General features: G+C 37.6%; 1 protein-coding gene across 5 annotated transcripts in view; it reads left to right on the forward strand.

Annotated features, from left to right (window-relative positions):
• RIC1 (RIC1 homolog, RAB6A GEF complex partner 1) overlaps window positions 1–22,972 on the forward strand; it is a 142,499-nt gene that overhangs the window by 50,395 nt on the left and 69,132 nt on the right. For 4 of the 5 annotated variants that reach the window (XM_059411998.1, XM_059412000.1, XM_059411999.1 and 1 more), the window contains exon 3: window positions 11,956–12,035. The exons of the other annotated variant lie outside the window; for it this stretch is intronic. In XM_059411998.1, coding sequence (XP_059267981.1) covers window positions 11,956–12,035 — 80 coding nt within the window. The remainder of the gene's footprint in view (window positions 1–11,955; window positions 12,036–22,972) is intronic. 5 annotated transcript variants of the gene reach the window in all.

A 22,972-nucleotide genomic window follows, 5' to 3' on the forward strand; every position in this document is an offset into this window, starting at 1 on the left:
ACTTCCTTATCAACTGGTACCTTAAAAAGAAATCTCAACTGTTTTTAAATGGGGTGTGGGAGAGAAAATCTTTTACCATTTTAAGAATTGGTATGTATGTTTTTGGGGAGAGTGTTTTCTCTGAATTTCAGAAATAAAATATCGTTTTTGTAGACATGATTCCAAGCTATAATTATCCCTAAAATTTTCCTCAATTTTAGATAGTAGATGGCCAGGCACAGGGAGCGTTAAAGTGACTTTTAATTACTGTCTCATTTTTGGACTCTGACACATAGTAGTCCAGCATCTTTAGGCATATGTTCCCAGTGTTTTATAGCAGGAAAAAACACTGGAGTCCTTTGATGGTGCACTCGCATCCGATCGCCGGTGTGGGGCTGAGTCCTGTCTCCAGTTTGCTGGTATGCTCTTCGGTTCTTCTCACTGCCATAACCTCAGTGCGGGTCTTTTTATATCTTACCTAGGTTGCCTACAGCTAAAAACTTTTAGCTCTTTTTTTCTCCACTCAGAGTGCATCTTAATTATGTACACTGATTTCTAAATCAGAGCTCTTACTTTTATTTTCAAACCTTTCAGTGGCTTTCTGTTGCATTCAAAGTGTGTTCCAAACACGTGGCCTGGTTCTCGGGACCTCCTGGGTTCTGGCCCCAACCTGCCCTTCCAAGTCTATTTTCTCCTGCAACCTTGACTGTTCCCCTCACACCTAGCTAAATGGAAGGATAGCAACTTGAAAGTGAGTGTAACATGAATCAGAATGTAACTTACTTGTGAATAAGGGAAAGACAGTTTAATTCAGAATTCCTGTTGTGTTGTTGCATATTTTTTTTTCTCTCTCCCAGCATGTGAATGTATAGAGTCCCCAAATCACAGCTGAAAGCAAGTCTTCTGACAGAGTGGGATAGAGCAAGGCGCGGAGGAGCCCAGGCCTGCACACAGTCCCTATTCATCTCTTTTTTTTCCCTTTCATTATTAGAATGTTTTAGAAGTGATTACTGTGCAGTTCTCCTGAATCTCTCTGAATTTTGTTTTCATTTCCATAACTTGATGTTCTTAGTCTTTCTTTAAATTCTGCTGTTCAGTAGGATTATTATTATTCATATGTACTATTTATTGAACCATTATCTCAAATCTTGGTTTAAAGCAACCATTTGGGGACGCCTGGGTGGCTCAGTTGGTTAAGCAGCTGCCTTCGGCTCAGGTCATGATCCCAGCGTCCTGGGATCGAGTCCCACATCGGGCTCCTTGCTCCGCAGGGAGCCTGCTTCTCCCTCTGACTCTGCCTTCCACTCTGTCTGCCTGTGCTCGCTCTCGCTCGCTCTCTCTGACAAATAAATAAAATCTTAAAAAAAAAAAAAATAAAATAAAGCAACCATTTGTTTACTCGTATTCTGTGACTTGCTTTGGGTTTGGTCAAGTTCTCCTGGTCTCACCTGTAGTCCCCTGGTGCTTAATGATCCAAGTGGTTTCAGTCCTCGTCTGACAATCAGCGGGAGAGAGCAAAAGATGCTGCTAGAAGTACCATCACTTTCATTTCTTTTTTCCAGATCAGCTGTATTGAGGTATAGTTTATACAGTAAATACATGTTTTAAGTGTACAAGTGGATAACATTTGAAACCATGACTACAATCAAGATAGTTTCCTTGTTCCTTTAAATCCCCCCCCCCCCCCCACCGTGACCCACCTCCCTTCAACCACTCATTTCCTTTCTGTCACTACAGATTAGTATTCTGTCTTACTGATGTACTGCAACTGGTTTGACCTTTCATCTCTTGCTGGGCTTTGAGTTTTCAGTTTTTGGCTGTTCCAAGCAAACCGCTTATGAGCATTTACATACATGCAAATATTTATGTGGACATATATTTCCTTTTATGGTCTGTTAGTACCCAAGAGTGAAATCACTGAATCATGAGATAAGTGAATGTTTACTTTTGAAGGAAATGCCAAGCTTTTTTCTGAAGTAGCCGCGTCATTTTGTGTTCTTTGTGGCAGCACGTGAGATCTCTCTTTCCCCTTTGCCAACATATGGTACGGTAGGACTTTTTAATTTTAGCTGTTCTAATGGGTGTACAGTTGTATCTCATTAAAGAGTTAATTTTTATTTCTCTAATGAAAAATGACTTTGAACATCTTTTTGTTTATTTCCCTTGTATGTCTTTTGTGGTAAAACATGTGTTCAGATCATTTGCTCATTTTATTGATTGGATTCTTTGCTTTCTTATTGTCAGAGTCCTAGAGTTCTTAATCTGTTTTGGGTATAAGTCCTGTATTACATATGTACTTTATAAAAAAATTCTCTTTTTTTTTTTATAAAAAATTTCTCTTAAGAGGTGTCTTGTCTTTTCATTCTCCTAGCATTGTTTTTTGAATGATTAATTTTGATGAAGTTCAGTTCATTGATTTTTTAATTTTATGCTTCATATTTTTATATCCTTTTATAGATGTATAATATATGTGTGTATATGTATATACATATACATATAAACCCACATACACGTATATATATTTTTAGGATTTATTTATTTTTAGAGAGGGACAGTGCAGGGAGGGGCAGAGGGAGAGAGAGAATACCAAGCAGAGTCCTGCTGAGTACAAGGCCCGAAGTGGGGCTTGGTCCCATGACCCTGAGATATGACCTAAGCTGAAATTGACTCACTTAACCAACTAAGCTGCCCATCTTGTAGAGATTTTACTGTTTAGGTTAGGTTTTTACATTTAGGTCTGTGATATATTTTGAGGTAATGTTGTACATGTTGCAAGGTATGGATCCAAGTTCTATTTGTTTAAAAGGTTATTGCCTCTACACTAAATTTCTTTGCATCTTTGTCAAAAACAGTTGTTCACATCTATCTATGTTTTTGTCTATAATTGCTTTTATGATGTGTTTATTTGCCTGTCTTTGTTAATACAGCATCATTTTGATTAGCTTTGTAATTTGAAATCATAGTGTTCGTTTTCCAAATACTTTGTTTTCAAAATTCCTTTCACTGTTGTAGGATGCTTTATTTCCATATGAATTTTAGAATAACCTTGTTGGTTTCTTTAAACGAGGGGTTTTTTGTTTGTTTTTAAGATTTTATTCATTCCAGAGAGGGAGGGAGAGTAGAGGGACGAGCAGAGGAACAGGGACAATCAGGCTATGCACTGAGCATGGGGCCTGACACAGGGCTTAATCCCAGGACCCTGAGATCATGACCTGAGTGAAACCAGGGGTTGGACACTTAACTGATGCAGCCATTCAGGTGCCCTAACCTTGTCAGTTTGGGGGAAAGTGCCTGCTGAGATTTTGATAGAGATTGCATTGAATCTGTGGATCTGTTTGGGGAGAGTTACTTTTAACTTAAGTGTTTTATTATCAGTGTACAGCTACTTCATATCTTTTGCTAGATTTCTTCCTAAGTAGTTGCTATTTTTGATCCTGTTGAACACAACATGTTAATTTTCTGGTTATTCTTTATGTATGTAGAAATGCACTGGATTTTTCTGTATTGATCTTGTGTATCACAGTCAATGCTAAACTCACTCTGGTACAGTTTTGTAGGGTGCATCAGATTTTCTGAATAGATAACAATGGCAAAGGAGAGTTTTCATTTTTCCTTCCTAACTTAGATACCTTTTATTTCTTTTTCATGCCTGACTTTACCAGTTATATTGTCCAGTACAATGTTGAGCAGAAGAAAAGCATTCGATGTTTCACTGTTAAGGATGAGGATGTTCTAGGTGTTATGCAGATCCCCTTCATCAGGTCGTGGAAGTTTTTCCTTTCTTGCTAATTTGCTGACAGTTTTTAATTAGGAATGCTTTATAGGAAGTTTAATTCTTTTTTTGAATTTATTGAGACTATCATATGGTTTTTCTTTTTTGGTTTATTAATGTGAAATTACATTTTATTGATCTTTTTTAATGTTAAACCAACCCTGCATTTCTGAATAAACCCCTTTTACTTATTGATGTATTTTCCTGATAATATATTGTTAAATTTTATGTGCTGAAATTTTGTTTAGCAGTTTTACATCTATGTTAATAAGAGATGCTGATCTGTAGTTTTTCTTATGTCTCTGGCTTTGGTTTGAGGGTAATGCTGAACTCATAAAATGACATAGGAAGTGCCCTTTCCTCTTTGGTTTTCTAGAAGAGTTTGTGTCAATTTGGTATTTCTTTCTTAAATATTTGGTAGAATTCACCAAATTCCATCTGAGCATATAGTTTTCTTGTGGAAAGGATTTTAGTTGAAATTTTAAGTTTCTTGAATAGACATTCATTAGGTCTATAAGGTACTTGCATTGGCAGTTTCTGTCTTTCAAGAAATTTGTCCTTTTCATTCAAGTTGTAAACTTTTTGTTATGGCTATTCCCTATACTCCCTCTTTATTCTTTTAATAACTCTAGAATCCATAGTGATGTCACCTCTCTCATTTCTGATAGTGCTTATTACACACCTCCCACCCCAGGCCAATATGAGTAGAGGTGTATCAGTTTTAATGATCTCATTAAAAAAAAAAAAAAAAAAAACCTGGAATTGGGTTTCATTGATTTTTATTTTTGTTTTGTATTTCATTGATGTCCACTTTGACCTTGGTATTTCCTCTTCTTAGTTTATTTGCTTTGGGTCTCATTTGCTCATCTATTTCTCGTTTAAGGTAAAAGCTAATGTCACTGATCTGGGATTTTTCGTTTTGTCTAATATAGCAATATCCCACAAGTTTTAGCATACTGTATTTTTTCAATTTCCTTTTGATGTCTTCTTTGATCATGAATTATTTTAAAGCATATTATTTAGTTTTAAAATATTTGAGAGTTTTCCAGAAATCTGTTATTGATTTTTAGTTTAATTCTGCTGGGGTCAGGGAACATAAATTGTACCCATTTTATTTTTACATATGGCAAAACCACAACATACATGTTCAAATAGTCAGTTAGCTTTTAAAGGAGTTTAACTGAAACAAATGAAATTTGGATTAAATTTACTACAACTGCTTTTTCTAACGTCTACCTCTACCATTGGGGGCTCTTTTTATACGTATATTAGGCCACATGAAGTTGTCCCACAACTCACTAGTGCTCTTTCAGCTTTCAGCTTTTGGGGGGGGTGTTCATTTGGAAAATCTTTATTGTCACGCTTTTATGACCAGTGGATTTTTCTTTTGCAGCATTTAAGCTGCCATTAGTCACATCTGCTGTATTTTTAATCTCTTATTTTAGTTTTACTCTCTTAAAAATGGTTTAGGTTTTCTTTATTTCCTAAACTTTTAAACATGGGGAATACGGTTATAACAGTTTTGATACCCCTTTGTTTAGTTCTAACATTTAATTGAGTTTGGGATCATTCTTGATGTGACTGGTTTTTCTCCTCATTGTGTCTTGTGTCTTCCTGCTTATCTGCATATGTGGTAATGTTTGGATGCCAGACCTTGTTATTTTACTTTGTTGTCTGATGGATATTTTTGTGGTCCTATAAATCTTGAGTTTTGTTCTGGTATGAAGTGACGATTACTCGGATGATGTCAGGGATGTTCATGTCTTAAGCTTTGTAATATGGGTTTAGAAGAGCACTCAGTGAAGCTAATTATTCCCCACTACTGAGGTCAGACCTTTCTAAGATGACCACAGGAATACCTGAGGACTACTTTTCTGAGCATTCTTACTAATTCCCTGTGAATTGTGAGTGCTGCCGTCTGACTGTGGGCCAGCACTGTTCGCAGCACTGTCCGAGCGCTGTTCTCTTCACTGATCCTTTTGGTTTGGCTTCTCTCCTGACTGGAGTCGCTTCCGCACATGCCTGTGTATGGTACTCTCGGACTTTTTTCTGTGTGCAGCTCTCTCCTCTCTGGTACTTTTTGTATGAATTGTAGCTGCCTTATTCCTCTTGGGCCCTCAACTTCGTCTCAAGTTAGGGAGTCTGCCAGGCTCCGCTTTAGTTCCCCGTTTCAGTGCTGAGACCTGGAAACTTTCCCACGGGAGTAAGCGGGGCAATTACAGAACTCCATCAGTGTCTCCTCTCTCAGGGGTCCCTGGCCGCCTTGCTTCGTGTTGCTGTTTTGAAAACCATTGTTTCCGGGTTTTTATGCAGGTTTTTGTTTTGTTTTGTTTTTTTAGAGGGGAGCATAAATTGGCTTCACCTTCATCCATCATCTTAGTTGAAAACAGAAGCTGCTCCCCCCGCTTTTAAATTAGTACTCTGGTATAAAAGTATTGTAGTAAGTATTAGAAATGATCATTCTGTTGAATAATCATGTCAAAAGATTCATCACTTATTTTTGAGTTGTGTGTTGTTTATAGCTGTTTTTATCATTTCCCTTTTAAATATATTCATGTGTGTGAATGTACAGAATCTAAAATACTATATACAGAAGTGGTACGTAATTGTCTTCATGGTAGGATTGGTGTGATTAATTTTATGTATTTGAATATGTATAATAAATGAAGCTAAAAACACTAAACACCATTTACAAACCAGTGTAAAGAATTAAATAGTGGGGTGGCTGGGTGGCTCGGTGGGTTAATAAGCCTCTGCTTTCGGCTCAGATCATGATCTCCGGGTCCTGGGATCAAGCCCCGCATTGGGCTCTCTGCTCAGCAGGGAGCCTGCTTTCCCCCCCTTCTCTCTGCCTGCCTGTGATCTCCTCTGTCAAATAAATAAAATTTAAAAAAAAATAGTGCTAATCTGTTATTTCAGCCTTATTTGAAGTCTAACATGACAGTATGTTGGGATAAAAGATGCATCTCTAAATCATCAAATCCTTGTCTATTAATTATTATAGAAATCTTTGGGATGCATCACTCAGGTCATTGAGCCCAGATGCATGAATCTCCTCTTCCTCATGATAAAAGTAACATGTCCTAAGGAAGAAATGCACAATGACTTGAATTCTGAAGTATGTAGTGAATTCATGTCCAGTGGGATCCTTGATTGGATAATGGTAGAGGAAGGTACTGGGATTGCTTCCTACAGGTGAAGCATTAGCTTTATGTAACAGTTGATTTGCATCAGGACACAGCTGGATTTAAATTCTTCTTGTTTATAGAAAATTGCTTTTATATTATGTATGTCATGCATCAATCATAAAATAATTTTTAAAATACATTTAATTTTGAGTAGCATGGAGAAACTTCCCAAATGTCCAACAAAGCAAAATACAAACAAGCAGTTAATAATAATAATGCCATCCAGGGAAATAGAAATCAAAACCATAATGAGATACCACTTCACACCAGTCAGAATGGCTAAAATTGACAAGTCAGGAAACGACAGATGTTGGTGAGGATGCGGAGAATGGGGAACCCCCCTCCTACACTGTTGGTGGGAATACAAGCTGGTGCAGCCACTCTGGAAAACAGCATGGAGGTTCCTCAAAAAGTTGAAAATAGAGCTACCCTAATGCCCCAGTAATTGCACTACTGGGTATTTACCCCAAAGATACAAATGTAGTGAACCAAAGGGGCACGTGCACCCAAATGTTTATAGCAGCAATGTGCACAATAGCCAAACTATGGAAAGAGCCTAGATATCTATCACCAGATGAATGGATAAAGAAGTTATGGTACATATATGCAGTAGAATATTATGCAGCCATCAAAAAAGAAATCTTGCCATTTGCAATGACATGGAGGGAAGGAGGGTATTGTGCTAAGTGAAATAAGTCAGAGAAAGACAGTTGACATATGATCTCACTGATATATGGAATTTGAGAAACAAGGCAGAGGGTCATAGGGGAAGAGAGGAAATAATGAAGAAACCAGAGAGGGAGACAAACCATAAAAAATTCTTAATCTCAGGAAACAAGCCTGAGGATTGCTGAAGTGGAAGGGCTTGTGAGGGGTGGGGTGGCTAGGTGATGGACATTGGGGAAGAAGGTATGTGCTATGGTGAGTGCTGTGAATTGTGTAAGACTGATGAATCACATACCTGAAACAAATAATACCCCTGAGACAAATAATACATTTTATGTTAATAATAATGATGATGATGATGATGACAATGATAAATAATATCATTTCACCTCCAGATTTCAAACTCTTCTTTTTAAGCTGTTGAATTTCCCTGATGGCTAATGATGATGAACATTTTTTCATGTGTCTGCTAGCCATTTGTATGTCTCCATTGGAGAAGTGTCTGATCATATCTTCTGCCCATTTTTTGACATGATTATCTGTTTTTTGGATGTTGAGTTTCAGACGTTCTTTATAGATCTTGGATATCAGCCCTTTGTCTGTAGTGTTATTTGCGAATATCATCTCCCATTCTGTGGGTCGTCTCTTTATTTTGTACTGTTTCCTTTGCTGTGTAGAAGCTTTTTATCTTGATGAAGTCCGAAAAGGTCATTTTCGCTTTTGCTCCCTTGGCCTTTGGAGACGTATTTTGAAAGAAGTTGCTGTGGCTGATGTTGAAGAGGTTGCTGCCGATGTTCTCCTCCACATTGAGAATACCACCTTTTACCATTTAGAATGGCCAAGATTAACAAGGCAGGAAACAACAAGTTTTGGAGAGAATGTGCAAAAGGGGAACCCTCTTACACTGCTGGTGGGAATGCAAGTTGGAGCAGCAACTTTGGAAAAGAGTGTGGAGATTCCTCAAAAAATTAAAAATAGAGCTATCTTATGACCTGGCAATTGCACTACTGGGTATTTACCCCAAAGATACAGGTGTAGTGAAGAGAAGGGCCATATGTATCCCCAGTGTTCATAGCAGCAATGGCCACAATAGCTAAACTGTGGAGAAAGCCAAAATGCCCTTCAACAGACAAATGGATAGAGCAGATGTGGTCCATATAAACAATGGAATATTACTCAGCCATAAGAAAGAATGAATGCCCAACTGTTGAATCAGCATGGATCTAGAGGAGATTATGCTGAGTGAACTGTGTCTGGCAGAGAAAGTCAGTTATCATACGGTTTAACGTACTTATGGAGCACAAGGAATAACTTGGAGGACATTAGGAGGAGGAAAGGAAAACTGAATTGGGGGATATCGGGGGTGGGTGTGGGTGGGAGACAAACCATGAGAGACTATGGAGTTTGAGGAACAAACTGAGGGTTTTCAGAGGGGGGTGAGCTTGGTGGGAGATATTAAGGAGGGCACATATTTCATGGAACACGGGTGTTGTACGTAAACAATGAATCCTGGAACACTGCATCAAAAACGAATGATGTGAACACCTGGGTGGCTCAGTCGTTAAGTATCTGCCTTCAGCTCAGGTCAGATCCCAGGGTCCTGGGTTCCAGCCCCACATTTGGCTCCCTTCTCCGCGGGAAACCTGCTTTTCCCTCTCCCACTCCCCTGCTGTGTTCCTGCTCTCACTATCTATCAAATAAATAAAATCTTACAAAAACAACAGGGGTGCCTGGGTGGCTCAGTGGGTTAAAGCCTCTGCCTTCAGCTCAGGTCATGATCTCATGGTCCTGGGATTGAGCCCTGCATGGGGCTGTCTGCTCAGTAGGGAGTCTGTCCCCCCCACCCGCCTGCCTTTCTGCCTACTTGTGATCTCTGTCTGTCAAATAAATAAAATCTTTAAAAAAACAAAAAAACTAGTGTATATTTTATGGTGACTAACATAATAATAAAAAAATAAACTGGAATTATCTGAGGTAGTTTGCATGGTTTTTCAAATCTCTGTTTGCAATTTGCAGTTGAAAAAAAAAAGAAGCTTCTCTGACTGAATATTCATCCGTCTCTGAATCATTGATGCGTTATTAATATCCCTTAAAATTGTTTCGGGAAAGTTCTTTTTTTGCTAAGTGGGGTTACTAGAGACAAGTCTGTGCCATTATCTATTTAAGTAGTGATTTCTCTTACCCTCTTGATAACCTTTATCCTTGTATGTCTGTGACTCTTATTCATTGATATACAAAAGAATGAGACATAAGGATTTGTCACTCAAGTTACCTAGAAAAATTTCTAGGCCTTTGCAATTGCAACCACAGAATCTAGTAAAATAAGTCTTGGAGGAAAAAAAAAATTGAGATATAGGAGGATACTGGGAAAGAGGACTCCGAGGTTCTTTATTTTATCTTTTCATTTTCTTAAGATTAGGGGTGTGTGTGTGTATGTGTGTGTTTGGGGGAGAGAGAGAGAGAGAGCAAGAGGCAGACAATGGGTATGCATATTAGAAGAAGCAGTAATTGTATGCTTATTTGCAGTATTTTGGTGGTGGAAAGAGAAAAGCCATTGTAACACTACATAATATCAGTTTTAGTGTAGTTAACAACAAAGTTGCTACTTTTTTTTTTTTTTAAAGATTTTATTTATTTGACAGAGAGAGATCACAAGTAGTCACAGAGAGAGAGAGAGTAGAGAGAGAGAGAGGAGGAAGCTGGCTCCCTGCTGAGCAGAGAGCCCCATGAGGGACTTGATCCTAGAACTCTGAGATCATGACCTGAGCCGAAGGCAGAGGCTTAACCCACTGAGCCACCCAGGTTCCCCAAAGATGCTACTTTTTAAGGATGATCATCTATTTCCAAAACTTTTAAAATTGTTCCTAGACTTGTTTGAGGATAGGATTGTTTAGGAAAAGGTCAGTGAGATCTGGAAGTATATAGCATTTATATACATGTGAAACTAGAGATCCTAGTAAAGATTGATACAAAATGCTGGTATAGTCAATCAAGCCATTCTTTGTAATTTTTTCTAGTATACCCTGTGCATAAAATTTCTAAATACTGCTGCAAAATGATGCTTTATTTTTCCTGGCATTATAATCTTCTAAGCACTTGTTAAAATTATGAGTATATTATTAGCATTTGATATTCTGAAATGTTGAATTTTTGACCTTGAGTGACTGATTTCCCAGTAAATGCTGGACCATATTATTTTACTTTTCTAGCCATATAAGGGAATAGTACAGTTTACAAATTTCAAAGTCACTGCTCTGTGTAGAGGTTATGATGTCGGCTGTGGTTTCATTTGAATCTGTTTTCCTTTGGTCCCAGATTCTCCACATTTGAAGAAGGTAAAATTGCACCTGAGGAATTAGAATGATGATCTCAGCCTCTTGTGTTTTGTGTCCCAATATATTAAAGTAGAATTTTGGAATACATTATGAAACAGTAAAGTTTATAGCTTAAACAAAACACCTGATTGCTGAAGAAATTGTTTTTCCTCTGGCATTCTTTTAAGTGAAGAACAGAAGCAAGTACTAGAAAGAAATATGAAACGTTGAATAATTTTTTTCCGTTTTCTTTGTACTTTGGATAAAGCTTACCTGCTTCTAAAATAACACTTCAGTATTAATATTTAGTAGTTTGGGCCAAACAGTTGCCACTTCTCTCAGGCTTGAAAATGGTTAGAAACAGCTAAATATAGTATTGTGTGTTTTTCTACAAATGTAAAGTGTTTGAACCTCACAATTGACAGATATGTGCCATGATTATGTAATGTTTCAATACAATTTATATTTTAAAAGTATTTTGTTAACTTAGAAAAATTAACTGGTATTCAAATTTGGAAATGAGGATTCTGTTTATCTTCTGTATCTCAGTATATTTTATAGTAAACAGGCCAATTGATTGATTTTGAAATATATATAAATATGTTATCCTGAAGTTATATTGTGTAAACTTTGAGTGAACTTTATCATAATACTACTGTTTGGTAACATTGTTGTTTTAAAATATTAGGAAAAAATATTTGCCATATTGCAGAGTTCAAAAAGCTATGTATATTTTATAAAATAATCATCTGTTATTGAATACTATAAATATTTTAGAGTACAATATACAATCTGTTATAAACTATCGATTTCAATGGCATTATGAAGTATTAAAATATAAAAGCTCTTTTTCATGGGTTATATTAAACAAGATGGATTATATTAAAGCCATTTTTAAATTGTATAGACTATAGCTGTTCAAAAGAGGGTTCCCACGAGAGAAGTATTTTCAAAGTGAGAATATATAAAAATAAAATTTAAGGTTTTAGTCATAGCCTTACCCTTTAATTCATGGCAAATAAAATTTATCTTTCAGACTGCATATGGCTACATCTTGTTTTTTCATATTACATCTCCAAGAGGGGACAAGTACCTCTATGAACCAGTGTATCCCAAGTAAGTTTGTTGTCTTTCATTCTTTTAGTAATTGGTTTGCTTCTTTGTACTCTAACATTCCAGTTTTGCATTGTCTGAAGTGAATAAAATAAAGCCAAGCCAGTACTTTAAAAATAGTATTTCAAAAATTACCAATTCTTTGAGCTGTCATTGATTAATTGAATAAAGAATAAAAATGTCTGAGAATCTTGGGTGAATGTACTATAGATCCCTTCTTGGACATTCAGGATCACTACTAATATAATCAAGCATTATTAGGGAGGGGCTAAAAATGTCATGAAAGAAGGGAGGAAAAATCAGGAAAGGTATAGGTACTTCTTTCTGTATATTTTTGTATGTGCATAGGAGAAATTATGTACCCCAAACAGTGGTTAACTCTTGGATAGAACTTGAAAGAACAAGGACTTTGATCTTCAAACTATGTTGTTCTGTATATTTTTCATTCTTTTCCTTAACTTTTTTGCCTTACATTTGAAAGAAAAGAATGTTTTATTGAAAGAGCTTTTGAAATAAAAGGACATAACAGTTTTAAAACATATCCTTTTTTTTTTTAAGATTTTATTTATTTAATGAGAAAGAGTGAGCAAGTGACCATGAGCAGCGGTGAAGGGAGCCAGAGGGGAAAGACTTGCCACTGTGCAGAGAGCCTGCTGCAGGGCTCCATCCTAGGACCTTGAGCCACAGGCAGATGCTTAACCAGCTAAGCCACTCTAAGCACCCCCCCCCCTTTTTTTTTAAGAAACAACAAACCATTAAAGCTGGATGACTCTATAAATAAATATTTATTACATTTCTAGATGGATGGTGGAGATGGCCAGATTTTATTGGGTATGTAAGAAATTAGAGGGAAAGTAGATTTCAATATATGAAAGTTTACATTTCTGAAAATTAATAGGAAGAGAGAACAATGTTAAAAAGGTAGCAAACTGGGGAAAATTTTCTTAGTAAATAGGACCAAGGCTTAAAAACTATTTTTCTATTTCATAAAGTATTTTATATAATTTTTTTAATAAACTGCATCTTAAGGAGACATATAAATTGCTAAGAAACACAAAGATTTCAAAAGGTAAATAGGTGAAAGTGATCTCATAAGAGGAAATAAAACTAAAAAAAAAAAGAGAAAATTTTTATTTAGTAACTCAGACCAAACACTAGTAACTCAAAACATTAAATACAAATTTTTTGGAAACCTACATATTTTAATATGTAAAAATAATCTTTTTTTAAGAATTAAAAAATATTTTTAAAGATTTAATCATTTTAGAGAGAGAGAGAACATAGGCAGTGCATGTGAGCTGAGGAAGGGAGAGAGAAAATCCTCAAGTAGACTCTCCACTGAACATGGAGCCCGACATGGAGCTCAGTCCCAGGATCTTGGGATCATGACCTGAGCCACCCAGGTGCCCCAATATGTAAAAATATTATTATTACTTTTCTAATTATTACTGTGCTAGCAGAGGACTATCAAAATATGTTCTTACATGCTTCCAATAGTAGATATACACAGAAATGTAATGATACAGAATTTTGGTATGGAAGTTAACTGTGGTATATTCCCACATACTATGCAGTCATTAAATATATTTAGAAAAATTTACACACTTGAGAACTTGACCATATTAAATGCCAAGAGAAGAAATGAGGCACACTAAATTATATATGTAATATGACCACATCAGCTTTGCAAAAGAAAACAAATATTCTCTTTAAAAAAACCAGAGTAGTATATATTTATAGTAATTGCTCCTGAATGGTAGAACTGTAGTGATTTTTTTCATCTTCTTTCAACTCTTGAATTTTCCAGAATTTTTGATTTGCATACACTATATTCAATGTGGTTTTTTAAAAAACATACAAGGTACCTGGTGGCTCAGTGGGTTAAGCCTCTGCCTTCAGCTCAGGTCATAATCTCAGGGTCCTGGGATCAAGCCCCGCATCGGGCTCCCTGCTTAGCTCTCTACTCAGTGGGGAGCCTGCCTCTGTTCCTACTTGTGTTTTTACTCTCTGTCAGATAAATAACATCTTATAATAATAAAAATGTATTTGAAAAATATAACGAAAAGCCAAAAGGTTTTTTAAAAATTGTATTATGAAAATTGTTTAATACTTGTCAAAATTCTTGAGAAAACAGTTTGGGAAAAGCTAATGTAGGCCATGTAGGATGTAACTCTGAATGCTTTATCATAGATTTTAAGAAACTGTCTAGATTTTCTTGATGCCATATAAATATCTTTAATGCAAAAACCCTTCAATATATAAATTGTACTGTTTAAAATGTTATAGACATTTTGATAGGATGTATTTATAAATTTTAAATTCAGTTTTGTGGATAATATATAATGTGGTTTTTTTCATTCTAAGTGATAATTTTGTGAGCCTTTTGAAGAACTGTTGTAATTAGCATCTTCAATTACCTTGTACATTTTGAACTAGCATGTTTGAACCCATTTTATTGCTCTTTTCAGACATGCGCCTGAAAATGCTTAATTTATACTAGTATAGTATATAACGTAGTATAAATTATACTAGTATTCCATTTTTCAAGTCACTAACATGATTACATAGGTTTACAGCGATTTGGAATGGTATTTTGAAACTCACTGTGTTGCAGAGAATTTAAAAACAGTTTCTACTTTCTGATTTTAAGACTGCAGAGGATGCCCCTTTACTAGTAGTAGTGCAGACGGTGCACGAGCTTTGCTGTGTTTGACTGTATGTTGGAGTAGAGAACTAAAGAAATGTATTTTTAAAAATTTGGGCTCAATGATCACAGGTTTCAGTGTGTGGCTCAGTAAAATGTGTTTGGCCTTTATATGGCATGAGTTGTGTGTTGCCTTAGCCAAAAAGCTAGGCTTTGGCCTTATGTAGACCTGGGATTGAATGTCCACTCTTCTCTTCTCTTAGCCAGATAACTTATGTCAAGTTATTTAATACCTCCAAAATCAGTTTCCTCATCTGTAGAATGAGGTAGCAGTAGTAATTATTTCATAGGATTAAATGAGATTATGCATATTAAATGTTTAGATAACTGACTAGTATGTGGGAATATTAATGGACAACTGCTGTTGTTAATACTATTATTAATACATTTTTCCTTCACCAAATTTTTACTTCATTTCTAATATTTTAAGTGATTTTATATATACATAAGTATATAAGAAGTGATTTAATATGTAAATTATATATGTATAGTATATGTTAAGTGACTTATTTTTAATATTTACATATTTTAAAAATATTTACACTATTTTTATTCACAATATTTTTAATATTTAAATAATATTTAATATTTGACTTCTTTTCCAGTTTAACTTCTAGTAACTGCTACATAAATCAAACAAAATACCTTATAGGGAAACAGTTTTGTAGCACAGGGAATTGGAATGAGCCTGTTGTGTATTTTAATGCTGGGCTGCTATCTAGTTGGGTTACTTAGTCTGCTTAGTTTTTTAGTTTTTCTGTAGGACCTATTTATAAAATAGGAATAAAAATATTTTTTCTTCAGTTGTTTGGAGGATTATAGGAGTACATGTTTTTAAAACTGGGAAAGTGGTTCATACACGGGTTTGAGGCGAGTTTAAAAAAATGTTTAGTTTTGACAGTGTATCATTGTCATCTGTGCCGTTGTGAGCACTTAACTCAGTTCAGGACACTGTTCTGAGGACTTTTTCAGACTCCTGTAATCTTGGTAACACCCTGTGAGGTGATTAGGTACAACTACTGCAGCACAGAGGCCAACTAACTTAGCAGCAGTCGCTCACTAGCAAGTGGCATGGCCGTGATTCAGACGTAAGTGCTGTTGCTGGCCTGTGTATACTCTTACTCACCAATACTTTACTGCCTCAGCCCTATTTATGCCCATCTGGTCATCTGCTTCTTGGGGGTTTGCGGGGAGTAGTGAATTAAAAACCAGAGAAATGATCTGGAATGGTTTATACGTAGCAGTTATGAACAGTAGTGTACTTGAGGCCAGTAGTTAGTCCTACTCTTCTCAATTGTAGAGACACTTATTGTCTCTTGTTCCTCTTCTCTAAATTTTATGAGTTCATCACATGAGTTTTTCTGGAGTGTCTCAGCTTCCCTGTATTATATGACAGGTTCTTAACCTTAGACTGCTTATCAGTTTCCAATATGCTCCACCTGAGAACAGGTTGGATGTCCTGTGATCTTTCCTAGTTTCCACATAGTGGTGTTGGCAGCGTCCATCCCGTTCATGTTGGGAGTCAGCCTTCAACAATTGTGGCAGTCTTATCAAATGACTCTTTATGCCTCAAAGGTCATTTACTCTTTGATTGATGTTTCATTTGTTTGTTTTTCATCTTTTTATACACTTCATTCTGTATAAAAATGTCCATTCGTGTTAGCTACACAGACCATTGGACAGAGTTGTCCACTAAAGGTCCTTGGCCTATTCTTTCATACCTTGGAACTTGCATTGAAATTTATGGAGGAAACTGCCAGGGATAAATCAGAAATAACTTGTGTATTGCATTAGGATGTATTGATTTGTTTATGTTTAAATATAAGTGTAGTAGTTCTTGAAACTGTGAGTCATTTTTAATTTTATCATAATGAAATAATGTCAACTAATATGTCATCATAATGTATACTTTAAGAGTAGAGACTTTTTTCTTTTATTCTGTCTTTCCACTCTTACTGTCAACTTCTTTTGTCAGACACCAGCCTCACTAGTAAGAGGACAAAGTTCTAAAAAAAAAAAAAAAAAAAGTTATACTAAAATTCAGTACATTTAATTATCAAATATTAAATATATAGAGATTATCTCCCGGGGGGGGGGGCGAGAAACACTCCAGAACAACTACCAACTCAAACCTTTTGGGGCACCTGAGTGGCTCAGTTGGTTAACCATCTGCCTTCAGCTCAGATCATGATCCCAGGCTCCTGAGATGGAGTCCTGCATCAGGCTCTCTGCTCAGTGGGCAGTCTGCTTCTCCTTCCTCTCTGCCCCCAACCCTGCCCCCCCCCCACACATGCTGTGCTTGCTCACTCTCTCAAATAAAATCTTCAAAACAAACAAACAAAAAACCCTGAAAAAACAAATTCAAACCTCTCATTTCCTTTTTCGCACACCCAACATAGTTTATATTCGATTTTGAGACTTCTTACTAGCTGTTAATGAAATAGTGTCAGGTAGGCAGCAGGTAGAGGATAGCTCATTGAGGTGAAAAGTTTCTAACCTCAACACAGCTTACCCTTTGAAACATTTAAGGGGCAGGAACATTTACTGAAATTAATTACATTTAGAGGAGAAAAGGTCTGAAGTAGAGATGTGAAAGTTTCCCTCACCATTTGTTACTTCCTTTTTGCTAATAAATTTTTAGTGTTTTCTGGAAAATAAACTTTAACTGCTTTATTTCCCCTTAAGGCTCTATTGATTTAAAGTGTTATTTCTAACAATGTACCTTGTTATAAATTCAGTTTGTAAACTTGACAAGTATGTTAGTTATCCTAACATTTTTTATTCCCTTTGATCTTCTCAAAATATTACATTGTATAATTTGATTTCAATATGTATACATTCTGTAAATATAGGTATTACATATTTTGTGTCCATTAGCTTACATTATAATTGCATGAGCACTTAATAATAAGATAGTGAAGTTAATGTATAAATTCTGGGCACTGAAAGCTATTCCCCTGTTGACTATGCTTCTAACACTGGTACCCGAATGCAAAGAATTATAGAAGTGTTAAAAATCTCTGGTCAAATCAGAAAGTCACATAGCTTTTATCAGACCGAAGGCTTTCTGAATGTGTGATAAGGTAAACAAAAAAACTTTTTTAAATATAAAAGGCCTGGATGGGCTGGAAGAGATTATGCTGAGTGAAATAAGTCAAGCAGAGAGAGTCAATTATATGGTTTCACTTATTTGTGGAGCATAAGAAATAACATGGAGGACATGGGGAGATGGAGAGGAGAAGGGAGTTGAGGGAAATTGGAGAGGGAGACGAACCATGAGAGACTGTGGACTCTGAGATTGCATGGAGCACTGGGTGTGGTGCATAAACAATGAATTCTAGTACACTGAAAAGAAATTTAAAACATTAAAAATAAAAAAAAAATTAAAAAAGGCCTAGTGATGAGGATGCTCTCTCTTTCAAGAAAACTCTTTATCCATACATCTTTTCTTTTAAATTTTGAATTTTTTTGGCTCCAAAACTGTTGTAGATACTGGGAATACAACAGTGGGAAAAGGGGGGAAAAAAACAGATGACAAACCCTCCTCGTAGAGCTAGCACTCTTCTAGTAGATGGTGCTATATAAGGAAAATACATTACAAATTTGACAAATATGACAAGTCTGTCATCACCTGATAATGTTTCTGTGGAGAAAAATAAAGTAGGAAAATGGATTATGACATTTGAAAAGATCTCAGACTAGGAAACAAAACATACCAGGGGAAAAACATTCTAGATTGGAGAGATTTAGTAGTTAAGAAACTTAGTGACATTATTGTGAATACATTTAGGTTCTGCCTAATAATTTACAGATTAAATTAGAAGTGGGGGACTGGCACCTGGGTGTCTCAGTTGGTTAAGCATCCAACTCTTGATTGCAGCTCAGGGTCACGATCTCAGCGTGGTGAAATCAGCCTTCCTGTCAGTCTCGGGGCTGGGTGTGGAGCCTGTTTAATATTGTCTCTCCTAATCCCTCTGCCCCTCCCTCCCCCCCCCCCCATGAACATATACACACACGCTCTCTCTCTTCCTTTCTTTTTCTCTCTTTCAAAAATAAATAATAATATTAAACGAAGTGGGAAACATTTTACTAAGTGTAAAAATATGAAAAATTATATTCTTATTTTTAAATAAGTTAATCTTGGGAAAGCCTATGACCAGTTCCCTTTTTTGTAAGGAGTATATTCTTCCTGCTCAGTAACCTCAGCAGTTGACTGTATCATGTCCTGTGTATTCTGCCTTCTATATATTCTGCTTATTCAGCCTTTTCTGTATCCCTCATGTCTCTATTTCTTCCCAGTCCCTAGCAACAAAACCAAAGTCCCTTTACTTTGGGTTTTCTTTTCTCCTGGATTATAGTATATTGTCTTAAACATATTTTATGGTTTTCCCCTAAATGAATTTCTAATATAAAATTTAATTGCCATTTTCCTACATAAAAAATTTCTCTGGCTTTCCTTAGCTCTCAGGATCAATCCTGTTGCTTTTTTTGAGTTTTATTTTACTCATCTGAAAAATAGAGTAAATGCCTTCTACTTCATAAAGATATCATTACAGCACCATAAATTACGGTACAGTACCTCCAGTAACGCGTTAATGTTCCCCAGGGCTTTGTTCTGAGTTCCTTTTTACACAGTCTCCCTGGCTTTAATTATTCAGTATATGTGGATGAGATCCAGATCTGCTTCTTTAATTTAGTACTACTTTCTGGAGCTTCGTGCTCACCTTTCCAGGACAGATCGTTTCAATGGCCCTGCAGGCCGCCTCAGATTCACCGCTTCTCAGCCTAACTCACCTTCTCCTCTCCGAGGAAGCCAAACATGCTGTTGCTTTTCTAACATTCTTTTGCAGTTACCATGATTATTTCTGCAGTTGTAGGTGGTTGAAACCTTGGAATCTTTATTTCCTTACTTCTCATATTTGTCTGGTAATCAAATTGTATTGTATTGACTGACAGCTCTTCAGCGTCTCTAGAATTTGCCTCTCGCTGTTTCATTTTCCTTGGCTCAGCAGAGGCCCTACTTCTCGCCTTTTGGAAAACCTTATTTACTAACTTGTGCGCTTCTCTCAGTTTCTTTCTCTTACCTACAGAAATCCATCCTGTGCATCGATAGCAGATTTGTTTTTCTAAACAGACTTGCTAATGTGGATTCTTGTCTCAGATACTCTTTTTAAAGGTCTGTACTAACTTTATTCTAAATCAGTTTAACATCTGTCTCTAATAATACAAAAACACTAACAACGTGCATCAGTACTTTCTGGAATGATAATGTTTTCGAAAGATCCTATGAGTAAACTTTTTTATTTCCATTTTTTTGATTGTGTAAAACACACATAACATTTTCCATCCCAGCCATTTTCTGAGTATACAGTTATGCTTCATCTAAGTGGAATCATACAGTGTTTAACTTGTGACTGGCTTCTATCATTCAGTATAATGTCCTCAAGGTTCATCTCTTTCGTAGCATATTTCAGAATTTCCTACTTCTTAAGGCTGAATACTACTCCGTTATATGTATGTACAGGAACCTGTGGCACTTCACAGATACTGTGTTTGTACAGATTATGGGTGTGTGCACCCTGTGTTGAACACATCAATTAGTATCCTCTTTTCAGTAGCATTTGTACATTTCATGTCTCTTCACATGTTGCTAATTAGCAATATTTCAAGCTTTTTAATTATTATTTGTTATGGTGATGTTGATCAGTGACCTTTGATGTTACTGATGTAATTGTTTTGAGGTGCCATGGACTGTGCTCATAAAAGATGGTGAATTCAAGTGCTAAGTGCGGTGTGTATTCTGTCTGCTCCACTGACCAGCCATTTCCCTGTCTTTCTCCCTGACCTCTTTATTCCCTAAGACAGCAATATTGAAATCAGGTCAGTTAATAACCCCACAATGGCCTGTAAGTGTTGAACTGGAAGGAGAAGCTGCATGCCTCTCGCTGTCCCCCGAAGGCTAGACGTGACTAAAGCTTGGTGAGGGAGGCATGTTGAAAGCTGAGGCCTCTGATGCCGGTTAGCCAAGTTGTGAATCGAAGGAAAAGCTCCTGAAGGAAATTGAAAGTCCTACCTCAGGAAATTGAAAGTGCTACACACGAACGATAGGAAAGTGAAACAGCTTTATTGCTGCTACAGAGAACCTTTAGTGGAGAAGAGGTCCAGCCAGCCACGACATTCTCCTCAGCCAAAGCAGAAGGCCCTGACTCCCTCCGGTTCCGTGCAGGCAGAGAGAGGGCAGGAAGCTGCAGGAACGAAGCCTGACACGAGCAGAGATCCGGGCTTGAGGTTTCAGGAAGGAGGCCGCGTCCGGGACCCGAAAGCGCAAGGTGAAGCAGCACGGGCTGCCGTGGGAGCTGCAGCAAGTGACCAGGAGATCCGGGTGATCCGGAAGATCGAGATCATTCCCGAAGGCGGCCACACTGACCAGCAGATTTTCAGGGTGGACGCAAGAGCCTCCCATGGGAAGAAGGTGCCATCAAGGACTTTCCCGGCTAGACAGGAGGAGTCAATGCTGCCTTGACAGCTTCCATGGACAGGCTGATCGTCTGGTCGGGGCCAGTGCGACAGGTGACTTTTAACGTGTGGCAGGTGCTGATTTATCACGTCTCCAGTCCTAGGGCCTTAGGAATTACGGCAAGTCTCCTCTGCCTGTGCTCTGTGAATGGAGCAGCAGAACCTAGAGGACAGGACACCTGTTCACAGCATGGTGTACTGCATGCTTAGCCCATTGTTGAGACCCGCCTAAGGAAAAAAAGAAAAAAGGTATCATCACTTAGCGACTGTGCACCTGATGGCCCCAGAGTTCTGATGGAGTCGGACAGCGAGCTTTACGTTGTTTTCATGTCTGCTAACACAGCAACTGTTCCGCAGCCCGTGAATCAAGGAGTCATTTCAACTGGAAATGAGTCTTTTTAAATTTTTTTAATTAATTATGTTCATTTTTTATTGGAGTATATCAGAGTGGTCTCCTAGTTTCAGGTGCGCAGGGGTGCAGTATCATGATTCAGCAGTGGTTACTCGGCGCCCATCAGGATAAGTGTGCTCTTGGTCCCCCGCATCGCTCCCCCATCCCCCCTCCCCTTCTGGCAACCCCCTCTGCCTGTCCCTCTGGCAACCACCAGTTGGCTCTCTGTACTTAGGAGTCTTTGTCTCTGTTTTATTTCTTACTCAAGTCTTCTTCCTTAAGGAGTACCTTTCGCAGGACTCTACCTGCTGTACGTAGTGATTCCTCGGATGGATCTGGGCAAGGTCAGTTGAAAACCTGGGAAAGATTCACCGTCCTAGATGCGCTGGAGAGCATTCATGATTCATGGGGAGCGGTCATCCTATCCGCGTTATCAGGAATTTGGAAGAAGTAGATTCCAGTGTTCATGGAGGACTTTGAGGGGCTCAGGACTTCAGAGGAAGAGGTCACTGCAGGAGTGGTGGAGGTAGCAAGAGGGCCAGGGTCAGAAGTGGAGCCGGAGGACGGGACGGACCCGCTGCCGACTCCGGATACAGCGTGAATGGATGAAGAGCTGCTGCTGACGAGCGAGCAGAGAAAGTGGTTTGTGGAGGTGGGATCTGCTCCCGGGGAAGGTGCCGCGGAGACTGTTGAAATGACAGCAGAGGGTTTAGAATATCGCATCCGCTTAGTGCATAGAGCAGCACGTGGGTTTGGGAGGTTTGTTTGACCCCACAATTGTGAAAGTTTTGTGAGTAAAAGCTATCAGACAGCATTGCGGGCTGCCCAGAAAGTTTCATGAAGGGAAGAGTCAGTCGATGCAGCAAACTTCATTGTTGTTTGAAGAAGTGGCCTCAGCCACCCTGACCTTCAGCAACTGCCACCCTGTTCAGTCAGCAGCCATGACCGGCAAAAAGATTTTGAGTTGCAGAAAGCTCAGATGATAGCGTTTTGCTAGCAATCAGGTATTTTTTTAATTAAGGTACGTACGTTGTATTTTTAAACATACATAATGCTCTTGCATACCGAAAAATCAACAGAATGGTGTAAATATAACTTGTATATGTGCTGGAAGACCAAAAAAATTCATCTGAGTTGATTTTTGCAAAATTTGCTTGTTATGGGTGTCTGGAACTGAAGCCACACTGTCTCTGAAGAATGTCTGCAGTACATTGTGCTTACTTCTCCTCTGTGGATGGACATTCGGGTTCCCTGCATATTTTATCTGTTGTGGATAATGCTGCTATGCACAGGTGTGTTCACATGTCTTTGAGACCCGGATTTCAGTTT

Source organism: Mustela nigripes, chromosome 9, assembly GCF_022355385.1.
Source record: "Mustela nigripes isolate SB6536 chromosome 9, MUSNIG.SB6536, whole genome shotgun sequence".
In the NCBI taxonomy this organism is placed as follows: Eukaryota; Metazoa; Chordata; class Mammalia; order Carnivora; family Mustelidae; genus Mustela; species Mustela nigripes.